The 21,295-nt window shown below is 35.6% G+C and overlaps 2 protein-coding genes across 2 annotated transcripts; both read right to left on the reverse strand.

Annotated features, from left to right (window-relative positions):
- Positions 1 to 884: 884 nt before the first annotated feature.
- LOC127846210 (uncharacterized) lies at positions 885 to 7,977 on the reverse strand. The gene is made up of 9 exons (XM_052377382.1): positions 6,846 to 7,977; positions 6,163 to 6,231; positions 5,911 to 5,970; positions 5,500 to 5,528; positions 3,902 to 4,001; positions 3,710 to 3,790; positions 3,088 to 3,225; positions 2,104 to 2,188; positions 885 to 1,099 (listed from the first exon to the last, which is right to left on the reverse strand). Exons 1-9 carry the CDS (start codon positions 7,047 to 7,049, stop codon positions 885 to 887), a joined length of 981 nt encoding a protein of 326 aa, XP_052233342.1. The 5' UTR covers positions 7,050 to 7,977.
- Positions 7,971 to 10,500, reverse strand: LOC127846211 (uncharacterized). Its single transcript, XM_052377383.1, has 4 exons — positions 10,386 to 10,500; positions 9,989 to 10,232; positions 9,470 to 9,602; positions 7,971 to 8,142 (listed from the first exon to the last, which is right to left on the reverse strand). The coding sequence occupies exons 2-4, from the start codon at positions 10,137 to 10,139 to the stop codon at positions 7,971 to 7,973; spliced, it is 456 nt and encodes a 151-aa protein (XP_052233343.1). The 5' UTR covers positions 10,140 to 10,232; positions 10,386 to 10,500.
- Between the last annotated feature and the right edge of the window lie 10,795 nt (positions 10,501 to 21,295).

Consider the following 21,295-nt stretch of genomic DNA (forward strand, 5'->3'; position numbering starts at 1 on the left):
ATGAGAAATAGCCCGGACAAGAATTGCACTATATGTACAATGGAAAAATTCAAAGGGCCATAACTCTGTGAAAAATCTTCCGACGATAACCGGCTGATAATATGCACATCTCCTTTTGGTAGTGAAGCTTCCCATAAAGTTTCATTGAATTCCAGTCATTAGTTGCTGAAAAATAGCCTGGACAAGAATTGCACTATATAAACATGTTAATGGAAAATTTCAAAGGGCCATAACTCTGTGAAAAAACATCCGCCCAGAACCGGCTGATAATATGCACATCTCCTCTTGGTAGTGAAGCTTCCCATAAAGTTTCATTGAATTCCGGTCATTAGTTGCTGAGAAATAGCCCGGACAAAAATTGTGCACGGACGGGCGGATGGACACACAGACAGACAAAGCAGCGACTATATGCTCCCCCCCAATTTTTTTTTGGGGGGAGCATAAAAATAGCAACAAGTAAATTTGATATATTGTATGAATATGGCATACACTTATTTTTCCAGGTTGAAATCTTATTTAGTTTCTGATATATAGCCCTAAAATGTTTGTAACAAACAGATGGATGGACTGACAGACTGACCTATGGAAAACGCCAAAACTGTATCTCTCTGCCTTTGGAGAGGATAATAATTCAACAAAAAGTAGAAATCATCAATAAAAACTTGATGCATCTAAGTTGACTTAGCATTGAGTGAGTTCATTATGTCCCTTAACTGAACAAAACAGCTACTAAACATGATTTGTTGCAATTATAAAGAAGCACTTACAGGTCCAGGGTTTCAATCACCAACATATGATAAAAATAGTTCTCAGTAACAAAGGGCACAGAAAATGCAAGAAAAAAACACTTAAAGGTTAAAATAAATATATACATGTATGGTTATTCAATAAACAATGTATAATTTGTCATAAAGTACCGGTCCTGGGTTTTTCTCAACATCATTTGAGAGCATCAACATCCGCTCGGACAGGTTAATATGTTGCTGAATACACAGCTGCATCATGATGTAATGAAGACCACCTTGTCCACACATATGACCCAGCATCATCAGTCCAAACATCTTCATCCACATGGTGGGAGGGAAATGTTCGTATGTTCCTACAGAACAAAACATGTTAATGACTTATCATTTAAAGTATAAAAGGCAAGCCTTAAAATTCTTAGAAAGCTTTAACTTCTGTATCAGGTTATATACCCATTAAAACATTCCTTACAGCCACACACCTTGAAATGAAATACATGGCATAGTAAATTTAAGTATAAATAAGAAACATATTTTATATTTGCCAATTAGAATATATCTGGTGGTTGCAAGGTAGAAATCCGTCTCTTTTGCGCTTTAAAACTTGCGCTTTGTCGAAATGGACATATACGTATAAAAATCCTTCTTTCAGTTTTAAAAGCGGTAACGTTTGAAAAATAATAAATTACTTGCTAACTAGGCTATAGATTTAATTTTATCTATGCCAATTACAATATATCTGGTGGTTACGTCTTTTTGCGCTTTAAACCTTAAAAATAATCGCGTTTTTTGAAATGGATGTATACATATAGAAATCCTTTCGGTTTTAAAATTTAGAAAAATAAATAAATTACTTGCTATCTATGCTATAGATTTGATTTTATCTATGCCAATTAGAATATATCTGGTGATTAAGGTAGAAATCCGTCTTTTTGCACTTTAAAACTTAAAAATAATCGCGTTTGTCGAATTGGACGTGTACGAATAGAAATCATTCTTTCAGTTTTAAAATTTAAAAAAATAATAAATTACTTGCTAACTAGGCTATAGATTTAATGACAATTTTGCACACTTTCAAATTGCATCTATATGTATTGATTAACATGTATTTCATTTCAAGGTGTGTGGCTTTAATGTAATATATAAAACATTGTTGAAATGCTCAGTTAAATAAAAATAAAAATAAGTAATATCCCTCAATGGGATCAAGTCACACAATAAACTTATAGACAATGCTTAATTTATTCACTTCAAACTGTTTTTCTTGACAGATATCAAAAGTTGAATCAAATTTTCTTTAATTTCATTCAAGATCTTATCACTGCATTTGATTAAAAATTTGAAAAATGCTAAAATTTGCCTTCACAATGGAAACTTCTATTTTCCAAGCATCCCTTCCACTTCCTTGAGCTGACTTCGTTGAGTTCTTGATTAGCAGATGCAATCTGTAGGATTAACTTTATAAATAACTCTAAAATAAGTGATCATTACCCAAAAAATAAAAAATATTAATTATTTTGCCTAATAAGACACTTTCACATCCATAAATGTGCCACAAACATAAAGGCCATTAACCATCCAATCAAAATATTCAGAAATAGAGGTGCTCATTATATTAACAGTAATGACAAAGTTTGTATACATGTATATATTTTCAACATACTATGTTCTGCAAAATATTCTCATGCAAACCAGGGTTGTCAATTTAATAAGCTACATTGCATGTAATAGAGGTAAGACAATTCTGAAAATAATCCTTGTTGTGTTTGTCAAATTGTGTTCGACAACTTCATTAATCACATATTAGCTAGATTTTAGGTTGCCATAGTGTAGTGGATATGGTGGCCACCTCACAAACAGGAGGTCATTGGTTGGATCCCAAACAGTGGAAGCATGCTTAAGATCTCCCCAAAAGACACCTATTAATGATCCTACGGACATATTAGCTTGATTTAACGTATCCATGTTGAAGTGGATATGGTATCCGCCTAGCAAACATGAGGTCAGTGGTTGGATCCCCACTGTGGGAGAATTCTTTAGATCTTCCGCAAAGACATCAAGTACTAATCTTACCCAGGCAACGGACTTGAGGGCATTTCAAGCAATCTGGCTAAAACAAACAGGTTTAATTAAAATAGAAAGATTAACTAAAATGGACATACCAGTTATATAGGGCTATAACTATCATATTGAGTATGTCAACACAAAATTGTGTCATTAGTTGCTAGAAGATACAGAAAACATTATATGTGAAAGTGCATGTGTAGACCTCCTTTCTTTTGTTACTTAATTAGTACATAAAATGCTTGTCAAGCATACGCAAGGCAGTGATTTAAAGTCATACCATGGGTGAAGCTATTAGCTTAATTTTACTCTCTTTTCCAGTCTCCGGTTGCTTGATGTGGCGACTGCAGAAGTGGCTCAGCAAAGCGTCTTCGTTGGTGCAAACAACCCTGCATTCTGGACACGAAATGTGCGCCTTCTTGAAATATAAAACTTAGTGAAACATAAAAATATATTAAACATTTATTTTTCATTATTTTAACCAATAAATACCTAATAAACACGAAATTTGAGATTAACTTAGATAAGAAAACATTTAATGTAAGCAAGTTAGTTCAAATAACAATGAACAAAATTGCAATATTTTTATCAATAAATCAATAATAATTATTTAAAAAAACAACAACCTGACAATCTCCTCACATTTATGTGGCTGAACTGTCAGTCAAAAAACGTTTGTGAGCTAACAGATAGATATCTGTTATGAGAGAAGATCCAAAATATTTTTGCCATTTCTTATATCATACTGCAAGTGTCAGTTCTTCTGGCTCTGGGCATTTTCTATTTCTATCAAACCACTAAATTCAATGCATTTTATTCAGAAAAGAATTAACAGACCATGGATGTTATCTAGCCTAAGAAGCATAATAATGCAAGGTACACTAATAAGTTACATTTCTTACCTTTTTCAGCTTCATCAATAAAGGACGACATGCGGGTGGGTTCTTCTGTCTGCAGGGTTGTGCCACTTCTTTCCTCTTCTTCTGCCAAAATATTAATTAAACATACTTGGTAACCAATATTATTTATAATGATGGAAGTAAATATATTTTTAATTTGCAGACAATTATTATATCTCTATTATGCTTTCTCACCAGGTATGTTCCACAGATATTTGAAGCCTTCACCTCCACTGCAACGGTCTGGGCAAGTTCTACAACTATACAATCCTTCGTACTGGTTGCTGTCGGACATCTGAATTATGGAAGAAATACACACATATATATTGCCAAGTTGTATGATTTTGATACAAAAGTGATTTATTCCTCTATCGTTATCACAAAAGAATCACAAACCCAACCAACAGCAGTTTTATTCCTATGCTCTCACCTTTAACTCTGCAAGGGGCTCAATTTCACATATCTTGTCAAATCAGAACAAATGTACTTCAAGTTTTCATTTAATTACATGTATATGGACTGGCAAACTATGAATAGTTTAAGAACTTAGAACTGCTTTCTGTCCAATATGCGCATAGCAAATAAGCTTGCATTGTAAATGTTAACACTACCAAAAACGCTATGCTTATTATGAGGACCATTCTTTAAACTGTCAATTAAGGGTGTTCACTGAAACATGCTGAACATAATTAAATGTTTGGAACTTTATAAGTGAAACATTCAATTATTTTAAAAAGAAAAATCACTTTAGTCAGTTCCATTTCTTAAGTGGTCTTCATGCATATGGTTTCATGCATGCTGTTTCGTGCATAGTGTTTCATTTATCTGAAAGCCAACTACATTATTAGAGGTCTTGTTTTATGCATATGGTTTTATGCATGGTGTTTCATGCAAAGGGTTTGATGCATAGTGTTACACATTTGGTTTATTTGCGTGTGGTTTATACACGAGGTTTAGTATAGGTTGTTTTCATGCATCTGGTTTTGTGCATGAGGGTTTAGAGTGTGTGGTTTTGTGTATGATGTTTGAGATCGAGGTTTTAATGCCTATCACTTTGGAGTATAGTGTGCGTTCATACAAACAGTTTTCATGGTAAAAGGTTCGAACCTGATGGGTCCTGGTCAAGTTTCATAAGAGAGAAATCAGCGCTGTAGTTTGAGGTTTTGATAATAATTGTTCTGTTCAGTTTCCGATCAATTTGGAAAGATAGCCACAAGGAAAATTCATTATAACCATTCTGTACGATTCGTCCGGAAAGCTAGCCGTTTCTGTGTACATAAGGGAGGGATCGTTACAAATCTTAATACCACTAAAACTTAAATTTGCAAACACAATAAGAATGTGAAACCCATTTTAACTTTTTTTTAAATAATCTATTAACATCACACATAAAAAGGTTTATAATAATTTAAAACTCATAGAAAAACAACACTTAACAATCAACACAACAACTGCAACTATTAACAGGTGTAACAAGATGGCCATGCATAATTTAGATTTGGATAACTATGTTTTGGCTTAAAACACTTTTTATGTTCACATTATCTTCACTTTTGGATTACGTTCATTTTCAATTGTTAATTTGCAGGTTTCTATATTAGAATGTGTGTTTTCGATTTTATTTCTTTGTTTTGATTTATCATTGATGCGTGACCCTGGCTGAATCTAGCTAGTGGATAACTTCAAATTACACATACTATGAACAGTGATCCTTAGCAAATTTTGGATAGTATATATGGCCTGGCTCTCACAACTAAAGGTAACATGTAACTTCATTAACCCAGAAACTTTACCTTTCATCAACAGTCTTAGATTTCTGGAACTTACATTCAACATGCACAATTATATAAGCTTAGGCTTTCGATGCAATCGAGCTAGAATAAATGGGTTTAAACTTAACATGAACAGTTATAAACATGCTTCTGTGGAAATCTTTAACTACTGCAAATAAAGAACACATTTATGATGTGGCCCGCAGTCCACAACCGAGTTTGAATAAAGCTGGCTTACATACTTTTTATTTATTGCAGGATCCAAAAGTTTTCAGAATGACACACAGGGCAAATGGAGTCTCATTCGGTGAAATCAATAGGGGACTTATAAATAATTACATATCACATTCAAAAGAAGGCTTGAATAAAAGATGGCTTAAATGAAAACTGTCATATTGAGAAGTTTAACATTAGTCTCAGTAAACTGCATACCTCCTTCCGGCCTAAAATTGGTCTTAGTTGACGTTTTCGTTCCTTGCAGACAACCACCATCTGCAAAAGACACATTCTTTATAAAATGACAGAATTATAAAAAAAATTAAAACAGTTTAACTTTAAGTAAAACTTATAATATAAAGTATAATGCTTCTTTTCTTTTTTTAACTTCACAATGTTTATGTTTTTTTCATTCTGTAAAAAAGCCATGAAAACGACTAACAATGACAATGGTATAATTGCTAATACCTTCTTCGTAATCTTGGGATGTAGTGAAGTCTTTTGAAGTGGCTTGATGACAGCAGTTGCAGCAGGAGCCTGAAATTATTCGTTTAAATACAAACTAGATGACAACCGGACATTGATTCCCACCACGGAATTTGCCCGGACAAGGACAAATCCAATAGTCAGTTAAAGATTAAATGCATCCATGCAAAAGCCATGCTATTTATTCTCAAAACTTGTAAAAACAGGACGAAGCGCCATAATTATGACAAAATCGGTTACAGCTAAAACTCCTTTTTTACCAATCTCTATCACCTCTAACGCCATTCAGCTGTGGAAGTATCAGTCAAGTTCTTCCACTATTAATGAAATATTGACTTTACAAACTTGCAGATTGCCAAGCAAGAGACGTGCTTAATACCTACCACATGGGAGGGGGGAGAGCTAGTAATAAAACTTCAAGCTGAAAGAATGCTCTAAAATATTAAATGACTTGGGTAATCAACAAAATGCATTAAACATTTTTATGAGTTAAGAAGAAAGAAATTTGATAAACAAGTGTGTTTAAGAACATTTTTCATAAAAGCCACAATGCTATCAACACATGACCACAATGCTGCCATTACATGGTAAGTGACAAACGTGGCCTAAACCCTTTCATAAAACAACATTTTTATTATAACTTGTTTTCATATAAACAAGCATACCATTCGAACAACATCTGCGTATGATTTGGTATTTGCATCAGACACCATGGCTGGAGTGGAAACTGGAGGCCAAACACAATCAAGAACAACAGGCTCAGCTTCAATCTGGTGGACATCAGTCACTGGCTGCATGTCGTCAAGGACCTTCTCTAAACAGCCACGAGCACCACTGGCATTAAGATGAAGGCCATCCCGGGTGAACATGTTCCTTGTCTATGATTGAATATACATGCAAGCATTTGATTAATTTTCATGTTTAGAAAAATACAAAAAATTTAAGTTGAAATTAATAAACATAATGAGTTTTTGTTTATATACAGTGTTCCAGATAAGTGTTCATGCAATACAAATAACTACATGAAATTTTTTGAAAAAACACCCATTAAAATAAATCTGTAATTTTCTCTGGTAAAATATAAATTATATGTTCACATTAAAATCACTTTATTACTAAGAGTACTTGAATACATATAAATAGACAATAGTCCCTGTCTCTGCTATCTTTTATTACTCAAGAATTCTGAAGTTCTGACACATGCCATATTTTGTTATTGGCTGTGAATAACATTCTTAATGTTTCTTTGTTTTGTATTTATTTTAAGTAGAAACCCTTTTATCACAACAGCAAATAATTACATCATTAAGTTGAAAAAATAATTGATTATAATTTATTGAACAAGAGATTGCCAATATGCTCCCCTACCGGTGAAACTCCACCATTGTCAGTAAAAAATAATTTTTTTTTTATATATTTGTTGCCAAAGCAACCAGAATTTTTGACATAGGAACAAAATAAAATGACGTGCATAATCTCCATATTGCCATCTATCCATGTTTCAAGTTTCATGAAAAAATATTAAGAACTTTTAAAGTTATTGCAGGATCCAGAAAAGTGTGACGGACCGACTGACAGACGGACGGACGGAGTGCAAACCATAAGTCCCCTCCAGTTTCACCGGTAGGGGACAATAAAGCTTTGGGAAAGAAGATACAAACAGACAAGAGCATTGCTTTGTGTCACTTTCAAAGGTGGAGCAGACATTTTTTAAATGATCTGAAAAACATAGAAACATGTTAAAGAAGTCAATTACCTTCTGGTACACCAAAAACCTAACAAACAAAACCCTACGACAGTAGTGAGTTGGCTCGTTTAATCCATTTCTGCATGGCAGTCAGACGTCCTTCTGGTATCCAACAACCTTGTCTGTAATCTGCACACCGAGGAAGCACTTCGCACAAGACAACCTCGGTGTCTGGACTGACCTGATGGACCACATCACACAAGTCAGCAACATCTCTGGAAATTTTTTAATACAATCATTCTCATTAATAATAATATGTAAAAATACAGTCAACAATTAAATAGTTGTTGTCACTAAGAATATACACTTCATGGCGACAACATATTATTTTCAACTAAATTGTTAAAAAATGTAGAGTAAAGTATACAAATGTGTTCTTTTTCTTTGCAGACTTACTAACCAACCAACATAGTTACATAAACAAATATGTATAATTATATTGTTAATAGTATGCGCATAAATAAAACATTTATTGCGTATAAATAAAACATTTATTGCTATTTCATGTAAAATTAATTGTAGACAGCAGGCCTTTTTCTGCCTATCTCACGCGTCCGATAGTCGGTGGACCCATTCCCAATGCTAAATATGTATATTTTTCTGACAGCAAATAATAAAAAACAGTAAAATTAACATGGATAATAGAAACAAGGGCTGTTTGTAAAACATGCATGCCCCCCCATATGGGCTGTCAGTTGTAGTGGCAGCCATTGTGTGAATACGTTTTTTGTCACGGTGACCTTGACCTTTGACCTAGTGACCTAAAAATTAATAGGGGTCATCTGCCACTCATGATAAATGTTCCTATGAAGTTTCAAGATCCTAGGCATAAGAATTCTTGAGATAGCATCCGGAAACCATTTTACTATTTAAAGTCACTGTGACCTTGATCTTTGACCTAGTGACCTGAAAATCAATAGGGGTTATTTGCCAGTCATGATCAATGTTCCTAAGAAGTTTCATGATCCTAGGCCTAAGCATTATTGAGTTATCATCCGGAAACCATTTCACTATTTCGAGTCACTGTGACCTTGACCTTTGACCTAGTGACCTGAAAATCAATAGGGGTTATTTGCCAGTCATGATCAATGTTCTTATGAAGTTTCATCATGATCCTAGGCCTAAGCATTATTGACTGATCATCCGGAAACCATTTCATTATTTCGAGTTACTGTGACCTTGACCTTTGACCTAGTGACTTAAAAATCAATAGGGGTCATCTACTAGTCATGATCAATGTACCTATAAAGTTTCATGATCCTATGCCTAAGCGTTCTTGAGTTATCATCCGGAAACTATCTGGTGGATGGACCGACATGTGCAAAACAATATACCCCCTCTACTTCGAAGGGGGGCATAAATATTGTGTAATGCTTTATTTATAAATTAGAAACTAGATCACACTTTTACAATGATTGTAAGTTCTCCATGAGGAATAAACCATGTAAAATGTTAGTATTGCAAATATATGTAGTTATGGGAAACAACTACATTAAATTAAAATAAGTTTTTTAAAATTATTGATTTATAAACTTTATGTACCGGTAAAACACCGCTTCATTCGTAAGAATGTCATTGGAGCCTAGATGAATATACAGCTGTTGAACATCCATCTCCCTCAGGTCTCTCAACAATGCATGGCGAAAACCCCGATGATCACCAGAAAATTTGGCACCTTTGAAAACAGAGTTAGCGATTATATTTTCTTAAAGAATGTCTCAGTAAATAAATCGTAAATATACAATGAATGAATACACAAGGAAAATGCATGTTTTGCCTCATGATTAAAATGAAAAGTTTGCAAATACAATTCTCTAAAATCTGTACAAATATCCCACGCGTTAAATATACAACCATGAAAATAAGTTCAAAAACGCAATTATGGCACATCAACATAATAAGTATAACTTTACATTCATGACAAATTTTGTAAGCATAAGAAGCTTAGGAATTAAAATCTTAACTGATTAAGTATCAAGAAATGAAATAATTATATCATATATAGAAACAAATGTGTAACTTTAATAACTGTTATATACCATTTCCATTACATATTCTCACCAGAGATTGGCAGGCATTTGACAGCTATATCGCCAGGAAGAATATCCTTAATCCGATGAACATTGGAGTCCCCAGCAATAAGGTTCACTTTTTTCCTGTCTTGGGCACCTGAAAAAATAAAAGGAAAACGCTTCCCGCCACAACGCTGCATCCTGTTTAGCTAAAGAAACTTCAGCGTACAGTGCGTCTAACTACAAAAAGAATACGATCAAAACTGGTCAATCACACTTCAAGAAAAATTAAGGTCACACAAGTGAATAAGCACTAGTTTTCAATAATCAATAAGTGTTAAAATTGCTATACACTGGTCAGTGTTAAATGCAAATATCACTTTGAACACGTAAAAGCGTCAATTATTGCACTTTAAGTGGTCAATCACACTTTAAGAAAAATTAAGGTCACACAAGTGAAAAAGCACTAGTTTTCAATAATCAATAAGTGTTAAAATTGCTATACACTGGTCAGTGTGAAATGCAAATATCACTTTGAACACGTAAAAGCGTCAATTATTGCACTTTAAGTGGTCAATCACACTTCAAGAAAAAGTAAGGTCACACTAGTGAAAAAGCACTAGTTTTCAATAATCAATAAGTGTTAAAATTGCTATACACTGGTCAGTGTTAAATGCAAATATCACTTTGAACACGTAAAAGCGTCAATTATTGCACTTTAAGTGGTCAATCACACTTCAAGAAAAATTAAGGTCACACAAGTGAAAAAGCACTAGTTTTCAATAATCAATAAGTGTTAAAATTGCTATACACTGGTCAGTGTTAAATGCAAATATCACTTTGAAAACGTAAAAGCGTCAATTATTGCACTTTAAGTGTCCAAATGCGCGAAGCACGTGTTTTTAACAGATCACGAAAGGGGTAATAAAACACACAGTTGAACTTGAAGTGAAAGTAAACACAAATCCTTCGTTCACGCACACTAGGTTACTAGGTCGCGAAAATTAATGCCACTTTGAATAATACACTTCACACCGTCGAAATACACCAAATCACAATAAAACGATTGCTATTGCAAGTTCAAAAACAAAACAGAAATATATTAACCGCCGAAATGACTTATTGATCTCAAAATAAGGTCACAAACGTATACGATTCCGTATCTCAACCGTTTGAAAGCACGTGGGAAATCAGAAGGGGAGATTATTCCAACGATGTTTTTTTAATTCTGCGATTGATTCTTCTCGAAAGTTATCGGTTTACGATTTCTCCATATATGGTCATACTACAATCATTCATAACGTTTATTTATAGATTTTTGTGTTGTTACATATATGGTTAGGATTACCATATAAGGTAAAGACGGCCAGGGACCAGAGTCCGTCTGTTAGTTGGGGAGAAATAGCCCGGACAAGAATTGCACTATATGTACAGTTAATGGAAAATTTGAAAGGGCCATAACTCTGTGAAAAATCATCCGACCAGAACCCGCTGATAATATGCACATCTCCTCTTAGTAGTGAAGCTTCCTATAAAGTTTCATTGAAATTCGGTCATTAGTTGCTGAGAAATAGCCCGGACAAGAATTGCACTATATGTACAGTTAATGGAAAATTTCAAAGGGCCATAACTCTGTGAAAATCATTAGACCATAACCCGCTGACAATATGCACACCTCCTCTTGGTTAAGCTTCCCATAAAGTTTCATTGAATTCCGGTCATTAGTTGCTGAGAAATAGCCCGGACAAAAATTGTGCATGGACGGACGGAAGGACGGACGGACGGACGAAGCGGCGACTATATGCTCCCCAAAAAATTGGCATAATAAAGTGGACCTAAGCACAAAAATGAACCAAAATTTCAATTTTCTACGTATAAAAACGTAACTTTGCCTGCCCAGTCCCCTCATGATAGTAAGTAAGTGTGCCATGTTTGAATGCAATAACTTTGATACTTAAGCGTACGCCGACGCAGACGCCGACGCTCATGTGATGACGATAGCTCCTTTTTTTTCAAGAAATAGATGTGCTTATAATTTTTTTCAAAAAATAAACATTGAATTACATAAACTTCATTTTGATATGTAATGACTACTGAAAAAGGCTGTTGACATTTTGCCCTCAACAGTCAATACGACTCTCGGGATTTGAAGAAAGATTCAGTGAAAGCCCTGTTCAAAAGTTAGCTAGAAGCATAACGTTTTTTTCGTGTTCTAACACAGGACGGTACACAAAAAACACATGCACGAATGCGTATCATAAAAAATAATGCATTCGAATGAGAATGTTATACGTTAAAATGCATTATGAAGGATAACTTTTCCTGAAAATGTGCGGCGCAAGAACAGATTGACAGAAACTAATGGCTATTTCAGTGTACAATATATATAATAAATTGTTAAAACCAGTTTGCGCAAGGCAGATCCGGCTAAAACTGGTTGGGCCAAATTACATGTATCTGAACATAGGAAGTTGCAAAAGTACATCAACAGCTTGGGCAACAACTTTGTGTAAAGAGTGGCGTCAGCATGACATTAAATTAGATACTAATTGCATTCATTTATTTGTTCAAAGAAAACTTTATGAGATACTGTCACATCTGCTCAACAGTTAATTACATTTAAATTGACAATTAATTGCATTCATAATGTTCACAGATTTGTTTCTGAGATACTGCCACATCTGCTGAACAGTTAACTACAATTTTATTGACAATTAATTGCCTTCATTATATTCACATTAACATTTGTTACTGAAATACTGCCACATCTGCTCAACATAAACACCTATTCTCACAAAATCTAGACAAATAGCCTCGTTGATACTCAAACTACATTAACTTTATTGTTAATGTTCGGATATATACAAATACGCCTGCTATCAAAGTGAAACAAATATTATGTACATATGTATACATATAGGATCTGATATGTTCCCCTTGATAACACTGGTGGATAGTGTGTCTTGGATAGCACATGACCATGGAAAAAGGCCATATGAAACTTTTTTAGAAGCATCGTAATGCATTGCAAACATATGAATGACAACTTGTATCATTAATTTGAAGTCGGCCATTTGATACATATACATTTTTATTCAATATCTATCATATCCCCCAGTACCGGAAAATATGGCAAGTTGTTTTATCCCCACGCTTTTAAAAGCGTGGGGATATTGTATTGATCTCCGCTGTCTGTCCGTTTGTCCTGGACACAATCTCCTCCTTCACTATTAGCACTAGAACCTTGAAACTTACACACATGATAGCTATGAGCATATGTGCGATGGTGACGGCGACGGAATTTCGATCTGACCCCTGGGTCAAATTTCACGGGTAAATAAATGGATAAAATGGGTAAAAAAAACAACTCATTTTACTAACAACATGCCACTCACATGATAATAACTTTTGACCCAGGGGTCAGATCAAAATTCCAAATAGTTCAACGTCGCACATATGCTCATAGCTACCATATAAGTTTCAAGGTTCTAGTGCTAATAGTGTAGGAGGAGATAGTGGAGAACCACGACCACCCAAAATTTTGTTTTAGCATAACTTTTTCATTTATTCACCAATCGACTTCAAATTTATACTTGACATCTCTTATGACAACACGGTCTATCTCGACCATCCATGTCCACATTACCCACCCCAGGGCCCACTTTGGTGGTAAAGATCCTGAGCTATTTCAGCATAATTCAAATCCAAGCCAGTTTGGTGGTCAAGACCCCGACCCTTCTCAGCATAATTAAAATCCAAGCCAGTTTTGTGGCCGAGATCCCGAGCTATTTTAACATAATTAAAATCCAAGCCAGTTTAGTGGTCAAGATTTTTAACTATTTCTGTATAATTAAAATCCAAGCCAGTTTGGTGGTCAAGACTCCGAGCTTTTTCAGCATAATTAAAATTTAAGCCAGTTTGGTGATCAGGACCCCGAGCTTTTTCAGCATAATTAAAATTCAAGCCAGTTTGGTGGTCAAGATCCCGAACTATTTCAGCATAATTAAAATCCAAGCCAGTTTGGTGGTTAAGTTCCCGATCTATTTCAGCATATTAAAATCCAAGACAATTTTGTGGTCAAGACCCCGAGCTATTTCAGCATAATTAAAATCCAAGCCAGTTTGGTGGTCAAGATCCCGAACTATTTCGGCATAATAAGAATCCAAGCCAGTTTGGTGGTAAAGATCCCGAGCTATTTCAGCACAATGAAAATTCAACCCAGTTTGGTTGGCAAGACCAAGAGCTATTTCAGCATTATTTAAGTCCAAGCCAGTTTTGGGCAAGATCCCGAGCTATTTAGGCATACTTGAAATCCAAGCTTGTTAGGTTGTCAAGATCCCGAAAAATTTCAGCATAATTGAAATCAAAGCCATTGTGGCGGTCAAGATCCTAGCTTTTTCATCATAATTAAAATCCATGCCAGTTTGGTGGTCAAAACCCCGAACTATTTCAGCAAAATTAAAATGCAAGCCAGTTTGGTGGTCAAAACCCCCGAGCTATTTCAGCATAATAAAGATCAAAACCAATATGGCGGTCATGATCCCGAGCTATTTCAGCATAGTAAAAATCCAAGCCATTTTCGTGGTCAAGACCCTGAGCTATTTCAGCATAATTAAATCCAAGCAAGTTTGGTGGTCATGACCCTGAGCTATTTCAGCATAATAAAATCCAACCCAATTGAGTGGTCGAGACCCCTAGCCATTTCAGCATAATTAAAATCCAAGCCAGTTTGGTGGTCAAGACCCCAAGCTATTTCAGCAAAATACAATCCAAGCCGGTTCAGTGGTGGAGACCCCGAGCTTTTTCAGCATAATTAAAATCCTTGCCAGTTAGGTAGTCAAGACCCCGAGCTATTTCAGAATAATTGAAATCCAAGCCAGTTTGGTGGTTAAGACCCCGAGCTATTCAGCATAATTTAATCCAAACCTGTTTGTTTGTAAAGACCCTGAGCTATTTCAGCATAATTAAAATCCAATCTACTATGTTGGTCAAGACACCGAGCTATTACAGCATAATTAAAATCCAATCTAGTTTGGTGGTCAAGACCCCGAGGTATTTCAGCATATTAAAATCCAATCTAGTTTGGTGGTCAAGACCCCCAGCTATTTCAGCATAATTAAAGTCCAAGCCAGTTTGGGGGTCAAGAACCCGAGCTATTTCGGCATAATTAAAATCCAAGCCAGTTAGGTTGTCAACATCCCGAACTATTTCCACATAATTATAGTCATTTACGGTGGTCATAGTCGACTTTCAGTAATGAACGATGGTGTCATTTTAAGAGTCATTTACTGTGGCCATAGTCGACTTGCAGTAATGAACGACGGTGTCGACTTGCAGTAATAAACAGTGGTGACATTTTAAGAGTCATTTACTGTGGTCATAGTCGAATTGCAGTAATGAACGATGGTGTCATTTTAAGAGTCATTTACTGTGGCCATAGTCGACTTGCAGTAATGAACATTGGTCTTATTTTAAGAGTCATTTACTGTGGCCATAGTCGACTTTCATTAATGAACGATGGTGTTATTTTAAGAGTCATTTACTGTGGTCATAGTTGACTTTCAGTAATGAACGATGGTGTTATTTTAAGAGTCATTTACTGTGGCCATAGTCGACTTTCAGTAATGAACGATGGTGTCATTTTAAGAGTCATTTACTGTGGCCATAGTCGACTTGCAGTAATGAACGATGGTGTCATTTTAAGAGTCATTTACTTGGCCATAGTCGACTTGCGGTAATGAACGATCGTGTCATTTTAAGAGTCATTTATTGTGGCCATAGTCGAATTGCAGTAATGAACGATGGTGTCATTTTAAGAGTCATTTACTGTGGCCATAGTCGACTTGCAGTTATGAACAGTGGTGACATTTTAAGAGTCATTTACTGTGGCCATAGTCGACTTCCAGTAATGAATGGTGGTTTCATTTTAAGAATCATTTACTGTGGCCATAGTCGACTTGCAGTTATGAACGATGGTGTCATTTTAAGAGTGATTAATTGTGGCCATAGTCGACTTGCAGTAATGAGCAGTGGTGACATTTTAAGAGTCATTTACTGTGGCCATAGTCGACCGCCAGTAATGAACGATGGTGTCGTTTTAAGAGTCATTTACTGTGGCCATAGTCGACTTTCAGTAATGAACGATGGTGTCAGTTTAAACGTCATTTACTGTGGCCATAGTCGGCTTGTAGTAATGAACGATGGGTGTCATTTTAAGAGTCATTTACTGTGGCCATAGTCGACTTTTAGTAATGAACGATGGTGTCATTTTAATAGTCATTTACTTTGGCCATAGTCGACTTTTAGTAATGAACGATGGTGTTAATTTAAGAGTCATTAACTGTGGCCATAGTCGACTTCCAGTAATGAACGATGGTGTCATTTTAAGAGTCATTTACTGTGGCCATAGTCGACTTTCAGTAATGAAAGATGGTGTCAGTTTAAGAGTCATTTACTGTGGCCACAGTCGACTTTTAGTAATGAACGATGGTGTCATTTTAAGAGTCATTTACTTTGGCCATAGTCGACTTTTAGTAATGAACGATGGTGACATTTTAAGAGTCATTAACTGTGGCCAAAGTCGACTTCCAGTAATGAACGATGGTGTTATTTTAAGAGTCATTTACTGTGGCCATAGTCGACTTTCAGTATTGAACGGTGGTGTCATTTTAAGAGTCATTTACTGTGGCCATAGTCGAATTGCAGTAATGAACGATGGTGTCATTTTAAGAGTCATTTACTGTGGTCATAGTCGAATTGCAGTAATGAACGATGGTGTCATTTTAAATGTCATTTACTGTGGCCATAGTCGACTTGCAGTAATGAACGATGTTCTCATTTTAAGAGTCATTTACTGTGGCCATAGTCGACTTTCAGTAATGAACGATGGTGTTATTTTAAGGGTCATTTACTGTGGCCATAGTCGACTTTTAGTAATGAACGATGGTGTCATTTTAAGAGTCGTTTACTTTGGCCATAGTCGACTTTTGGTAATGAGCGATGGTGTTATTTTATGAGTCATTTTCTGTCGCTATAATCGACTTTTAGTAATGAACGATGGTGTCATTTTAAGAGTCATTTACTGTGGCCATAGTCGACATTTAGTAATGAACGATGGTGTCATTTTAAGAGTCATTTACTGTGGCCATAGTCGAATTGCAGTATTGAACGGTGGTGTCATTTTAAGTGTCATTTACTGTGGCCATAGTCGACTTGCACTTATGAACAGTGGTGACATTTTAAGAGTCATTTACTGTGGCCATAGTCGACTTCCAGTAATGAACACTTGTGACATTTTAAGTGTCATTTACTGTGGCCATAGTCGACTTGAAGCAATGAACGATGGTGACATTTTGAGAGCCATTTGCTGTGGCCATAGTCGACTTTCAGTAATGAACGATGGTGTCATTTTAAGAGTGATTAATTGTGGCCATAGTCTACTTGCAGTAATGAACAATTGTGTCATTTCAAGAGTCATTTGCTGTGGTCATAGTCGACTTTCATTAATGAACAGTGGTGACATTTTAAGAGTCATTTACTGTAGCTATATTTTATTTGCAGTAACGAAATATTGTTTCATTTTCAGAGTCATTCACTGTGGCCATAGTCGACTTGAAGAAATGAGCAATGTTGTCATTTTAATAGTTATTTACTGTGGCCATAGTCGACTTGCAGTAGCGCTCATCACATGCACGCGCACTATCAAGTTGCCTGATTATATATTTATTATCGATGTACATTAAACTTATAAACCATACGTGTAGTTTATTTATTTATTAAGTACACATCCATATTTGACCATTGCAGATAGAAGACTAGTACCAGTACATATAATTTTATTCGTATTTAAGAATGAAATTTATGTTATTACTATTTACTTTTTATCTTTTAGTCATTCGATGTCTTTCTAAAACTTAATGTTCTATAACCGGTCTTTCTCTTCCATAACCGGTCTTTCTCGTCTATGGCCATACAACTATTTTCCATAGCCGAAACAGCCAATCGAAACAGCGAATGGAAATTCAGGAAAATGGAAAAGAGTGTTTCCCGAATTCATGAGGGCTTATTCTCCTGCTGGGAAACATAATCGCCATTGCAATGCACTCATGTGTGAACCCTCTTGACCAGTAGGAACTACAACTGCGTTCATAGATGCAACTGCATCGACCAGGCTTCTAGGAGGCCAATCTTTTTTCCTTTTTCGCTGATGCCATTCAAACAGCTGATCTTTTACTTCACATGGGAAGCCTCGTACATAGTCCATCTGCAGATCTTCAACATCATGAATGTAATAACAAGGCATCATATCTCGCAAAATGTTCATTTTGTTTGCTATTTTAACGAAAGCTGGTTCTTTCCTCTCTATGAAGGTGGTACACGTGCTTAAAGGTCCTTTGCTGTATGGAAACATATCATCGTTTCGACTCATGAATTTGTGCGCCGATATGATAAGAGTACATGTTTTAAAATGTTGGAATAAAGTTTACAGATGTTTCTCAACATATAATTTATATTAACTGATTTATCTAATGATATGGCTTTCAAATGTATCGACATATGTTGTTTGTCAGACTTAACGATGGAAATTACATTTGAGTATTCCTGAAATATCATAATCAGACAAATATATCTTTGTGACATATGTTGCTATTGTACCAGACAGTACATCCATTTAAACAACATATGTAACACTAAAATTACGAGTATTTCAAATAGATGAAAACTTCAATCCTCTCTCTCCATTAAATATCCATTAGCAATAATTTATGAAACATGCTAGGATAAAACAAGATTCTACGTGGACAATCGGCATGCCGTTATGTTACTTCTAATTTGTTAAGCCAACCTCCTGTTAATATTTATGTGGATATGCATAGGTTTTTCTATTAATCATTGGCACAACATATGTCATTTTTAATGTAATGGAATCAATGTAGATGTGCCTCTACAACTTTGTCGCTACCAAATTAAATTAATGTTTGTGCATAAAGTGTAATAGAAAGATCAGAAAATGCACATAAAAAGACTTGAGTAAAAAGGATTACAGCAGATGGTCCAGTCGTTCAATATACATGTTTACATAACCATATAACCAGATTAAAAGAGAACAAACGCTCTTAAACCCCCGAGGAAAATTGTACCTTTGCCCATTGCATCTTGCTGCTTCAAATTATAAGCATGGTTATCACAGGACTTTGTGTCATATTACGCAATTGAAAACTTGAATCAGGTGAACTTGGAAAAGGGTTGCATTTGTTTTTATTCAATGTGTGTGTTTTAAATCTACAGTTTATGACAGTATCTGACTTTTATGTAAAAATGGTAAAGGTTTAAATATATTGTACTGTTTTTCCAAAAAGACATCAAACCGGAGTTTGCATAGCAATAAATTTATTTGACATAATGTGTAATTAAGCTCCGTTCTTTGTGATATTTTATGTGCTTATTTTTTGCGTTTAACAATAAACACAGTGTTCAGTTGAGCGTCGACGTGGTAAATGTATCTGCGTAAAGTGTCGTCTCAGATGCGGTCTGTATGTGTCGTTGAAAGGAAGTCTATTCTTAACGAAAATTCATTTAAGGCAGAAAGTGTCTTCCCTTATAAGCCTGTGCGGACACTTTAAAACATTTAACGCACATGCATTAAACCCAATTTTCCCTGAGCGAGGCTAATTTGCATTTTTCAGATTATAGTTAGCTATAAATGAAGTTTCAGTTTGAGTGTGTAAAGTGGTGTGGTGAAGAGTGGTGCTGTGTAGAGTGGTGTGGTGTATAGTGGTGTGGTGTAGAGTGGTGTGGTGTAGAGTGATGTGGTGTAGAGTTGTGCAGTGTAGAGTAGTGTGGTGTAAAGTGGAATGTTGTGATGTAGAGGTGTATGGTGTAAAGTGGTGTGGTGTAGAGGTATGTAGTGTATAATGGTGTGGTGTAGAGTTGTGTGGTGTAGAGTGCTGTGGTGTGATTTTGACAGTTGTGACGTAGAGTGGTGTGTTCTGTTCAGGTTTACGTTCTTGTTCTTGTCAAATTATATTCTACCATAGTCTAATATAATTCAGTGCATTGCAGTGCATTGCAGTCCAGTGCATCTCAGTGCAGTCCAGTGTAGTCCAGTGCAGTGTAGAATAGACTAGAATAGTTAAGTCAAGTCTAGTCTAGTGTAGTTTTGTGTAGTGTAGTCCATGTAAGTATAGTGTAGTCTAGTGTAAGTGTGGTGTCGAGATCGGTCATCATTTGCATTATGTGTAATTATGGTATCGGGACAATAAGGTAATGTGTGGTCTTCACGTGCGTTATGTGTTAGTGTTGTATCGGACCAATACCGTAAGGTGCGGTCTTCACTTTTATTATGTGTAAATGTGGAATCGAAACAAAACGGTAAGGTGAGGTCTTTACGCGCAGTGTGTATAAGTATGGTATCCATATAATATGGTAGGGTTAGATCTTCACGTGCATTATGTTTAAGTGTGATATTTAGACAATAAAGTAGGATGCAATCTTAACTGGTTTTTTACCCTACTGGTTATCATACTGGTCATCAAGGTGGTCATCGCTCTGGTCATCTTACTGGTGATCAATATGGTCATATCCTTCTGGACATCAAACTGGGCATCATACTGGTCATCACTCTGGTCATCAGTCTGATCATCACTCTGGTCATTACTCTGACCATCACTCTGGTTATCATACTGGTAATAATAATGGTTATTTTCTGGTCATCATACTGGTCATTATCCGGGTCACCATAGTGATCATAATGCTTGCCTCTATTATGGTTGTTTCACTCTGGTCTTCATACTGAGCATCATACTGGTTATAAATATTGTCATCAATATGCTCATCACTCATCATAGTGGTAAACTAGTTAAAATACTGGTCATCATTTATGGCAAGCGGTTCGACGCATAATTCCAAGAAACTAGGTTTTTACCTTAGAACCTAGGTTCTCGCTTGAAGATTGCACATCGCTTCCAGAACACAAGTTTTTAGTCGATATCATAGGTTTTCACCAGAACCCAATTTATCATAAAATGTGCATCAAACGGCGATAGCCTAGATTCTTATTTGAAAACCAAGGTTTTTAACAGACGTTAAATAATCTGCGAAAACCATAGTTCTCATGACGAGAACTTAAGTTCTCATCTTTAATACTAAATCCGTGGTTTTCATTTGGGAACCATAGTTCTCATGAGAACCCAGCTTCCCAGAATTACGCGTCGGACGGCGTACATAACGGCGTAAACTTAGTCTCATTTGATCTCGTTTGAAAACCTTAGTTAACGCTCGAGAACCCATGTTCTCGGCGAGACGACGCACATAGACACATAGAACTTAGGTTCTCATGAGAAAATAAGTTATCATT

The sequence above is a fragment of the Dreissena polymorpha genome, chromosome 9 (genome assembly GCF_020536995.1).
Source record: "Dreissena polymorpha isolate Duluth1 chromosome 9, UMN_Dpol_1.0, whole genome shotgun sequence".
NCBI lineage: Eukaryota > Metazoa > Mollusca > Bivalvia > Myida > Dreissenidae > Dreissena > Dreissena polymorpha.

Excerpts from the sequence above, each read along its gene's own strand:
- LOC127846210 (XM_052377382.1), bottom strand. The coding sequence starts at position 7,049 with ATGTTCACCCGGGATGGCCTTCATCTTAATGCCAGTGGTGCTCGTGGC. Across the intron at positions 5,529-5,910 it reads CAATTTTAGGCCGGAAGGAG|TTCCAGAAATCTAAGACTGT; the intron begins GTATGCAGTTTA and ends GTTGAATGTAAG. Across the intron at positions 2,189-3,087 it reads AGCTAATAGCTTCACCCATG|ATTGCATCTGCTAATCAAGA; the intron begins GTATGACTTTAA and ends TTAATCCTACAG.
- LOC127846211 (XM_052377383.1), bottom strand. The coding sequence starts at position 10,139 with ATGCAGCGTTGTGGCGGGAAGCGTTTTCCTTTTATTTTTTCAGGTGCC. Across the intron at positions 9,603-9,988 it reads CAAATGCCTGCCAATCTCTG|GTGCCAAATTTTCTGGTGAT; the intron begins GTGAGAATATGT and ends CTGTTTTCAAAG. Across the intron at positions 8,143-9,469 it reads AATGAAGCGGTGTTTTACCG|AGATGTTGCTGACTTGTGTG; the intron begins GTACATAAAGTT and ends AAAAATTTCCAG.